The following is a 1,185-nucleotide window of genomic DNA, read 5'->3' on the forward strand; positions in this document are numbered from 1 at the left end:
GAGGGGGGAGAGAAGGGGCCCCCGCCGCGGGGCGCCCCCCCCCCCCCCCCCCCCCCCAGCCCCCCCCGGGGGCCCCCGCCGTTTCCCCCCCAACCGGGGGGGGGGGGGGGGGGACAGCAAGACAGGGTCACCGTGCTCTACAACCGCTCTGCCTCTGCGGCAGCATCCCGGCCCACGGTCCCCACGTGTGTACCCCCTACAGGAGCCTCTGCTTGTCACATGTCACCAGCAGCGCCTTCTGACTGGCCCACAATGACATCACCTTATTTCAAAGCTCCTCTTCAAGTAGGAGAAGGGGGGTCAGGGATACGGGTCATGCAGACCAAGACAGGGACGAAGGAGGCAGGAACGGGATGTACTCTGAAGGGCTGTTCCCGAACTGTAACCCTTCCTGTGCCATCCGCACTTAAACAACACAGTTGCCACTAACCAAGTGACAATTGAGCAACACCTATGCGGAGCATCCCCCAACCTGGGGCTGCAGGCAGCACGTTTGGGTCCCGGAACATGGGGGCGCCCAGTGAAGGGCTCCCCAGCCCACCTCTGTCCCAAGGGCCAGAGGCTGAGAAGGGGGGGTGTCTTGGGGCAGTAAACACCGCATCGGCCCGGGCTGGAGCCAAAGGCAGCATTCCAGAGCCTGCCCCTCCCCTCTCCAACCCTCACCCCTCCGAGCCCGCCTGCAGCAAAGCCTCAGACCACAGCATCCTCTGCCCACTCAGCGGTCCGTCCTGTCCCCGTCCCCACGGGGACACTTCACTCCCAGGAACTGCCGCAGCGCAGAGGGGGCCCCTCGGGCGGAGACTCCTACCAGGGAGCGGCAGGGACCTCAGGGTCTGGAACGGAGAAGCCCAGGAAAGGCTGGGGGCACCGAACGGGAGGGCGCAGAGGGGAAGCACGGCTCGGGCGGCCGCCAGGCGCAGCTCCCGTTACCTGTCCCCCAAGAGGGCTTCTTTCTGCTCCAGGAGGGGGGCGCCCCGGCCCGGGCCCACTTCTCGGGCATCTCCTTAGGGACCGTCATGATCCCGGTTTGAACGGGGGCAGAGCGGGCAGTCTGTCGGTCTGTCCTCGGCCTCAGCAGCGCCGACGCGGCGGCCCCCCCGGCAGGCGCAGGAGCCCCGGCCGCCGGGCGCGCGCCCCACCTGCAGCCCCGGCCATCCCCGCGACCGCCGCCGCCCCCAGGCCCGG

At 69.0% G+C, this 1,185-nt stretch overlaps 1 protein-coding gene across 2 annotated transcripts in view; it reads right to left on the reverse strand.

Moving 5' to 3' along the window:
* ATP8B2 (ATPase phospholipid transporting 8B2) overlaps nt 1–1,154 on the reverse strand; it is a 17,062-nt gene extending 15,908 nt beyond the window's left edge. The window contains exon 1 of one of the 2 annotated variants that reach the window (XM_049634956.1): nt 931–1,154. In XM_049634956.1, the coding sequence (XP_049490913.1) occupies nt 931–1,018 (88 nt within the window). In that variant the 5' untranslated portion in view covers nt 1,019–1,154. The remainder of the gene's footprint in view (nt 1–930) is intronic. The other variant, XM_049634955.1, reaches the window with a different exon arrangement.
* Between the last annotated feature and the right edge of the window lie 31 nt (nt 1,155–1,185).

This window comes from Panthera uncia, chromosome F1, assembly GCF_023721935.1.
Source record: "Panthera uncia isolate 11264 chromosome F1, Puncia_PCG_1.0, whole genome shotgun sequence".
NCBI lineage: Eukaryota > Metazoa > Chordata > Mammalia > Carnivora > Felidae > Panthera > Panthera uncia.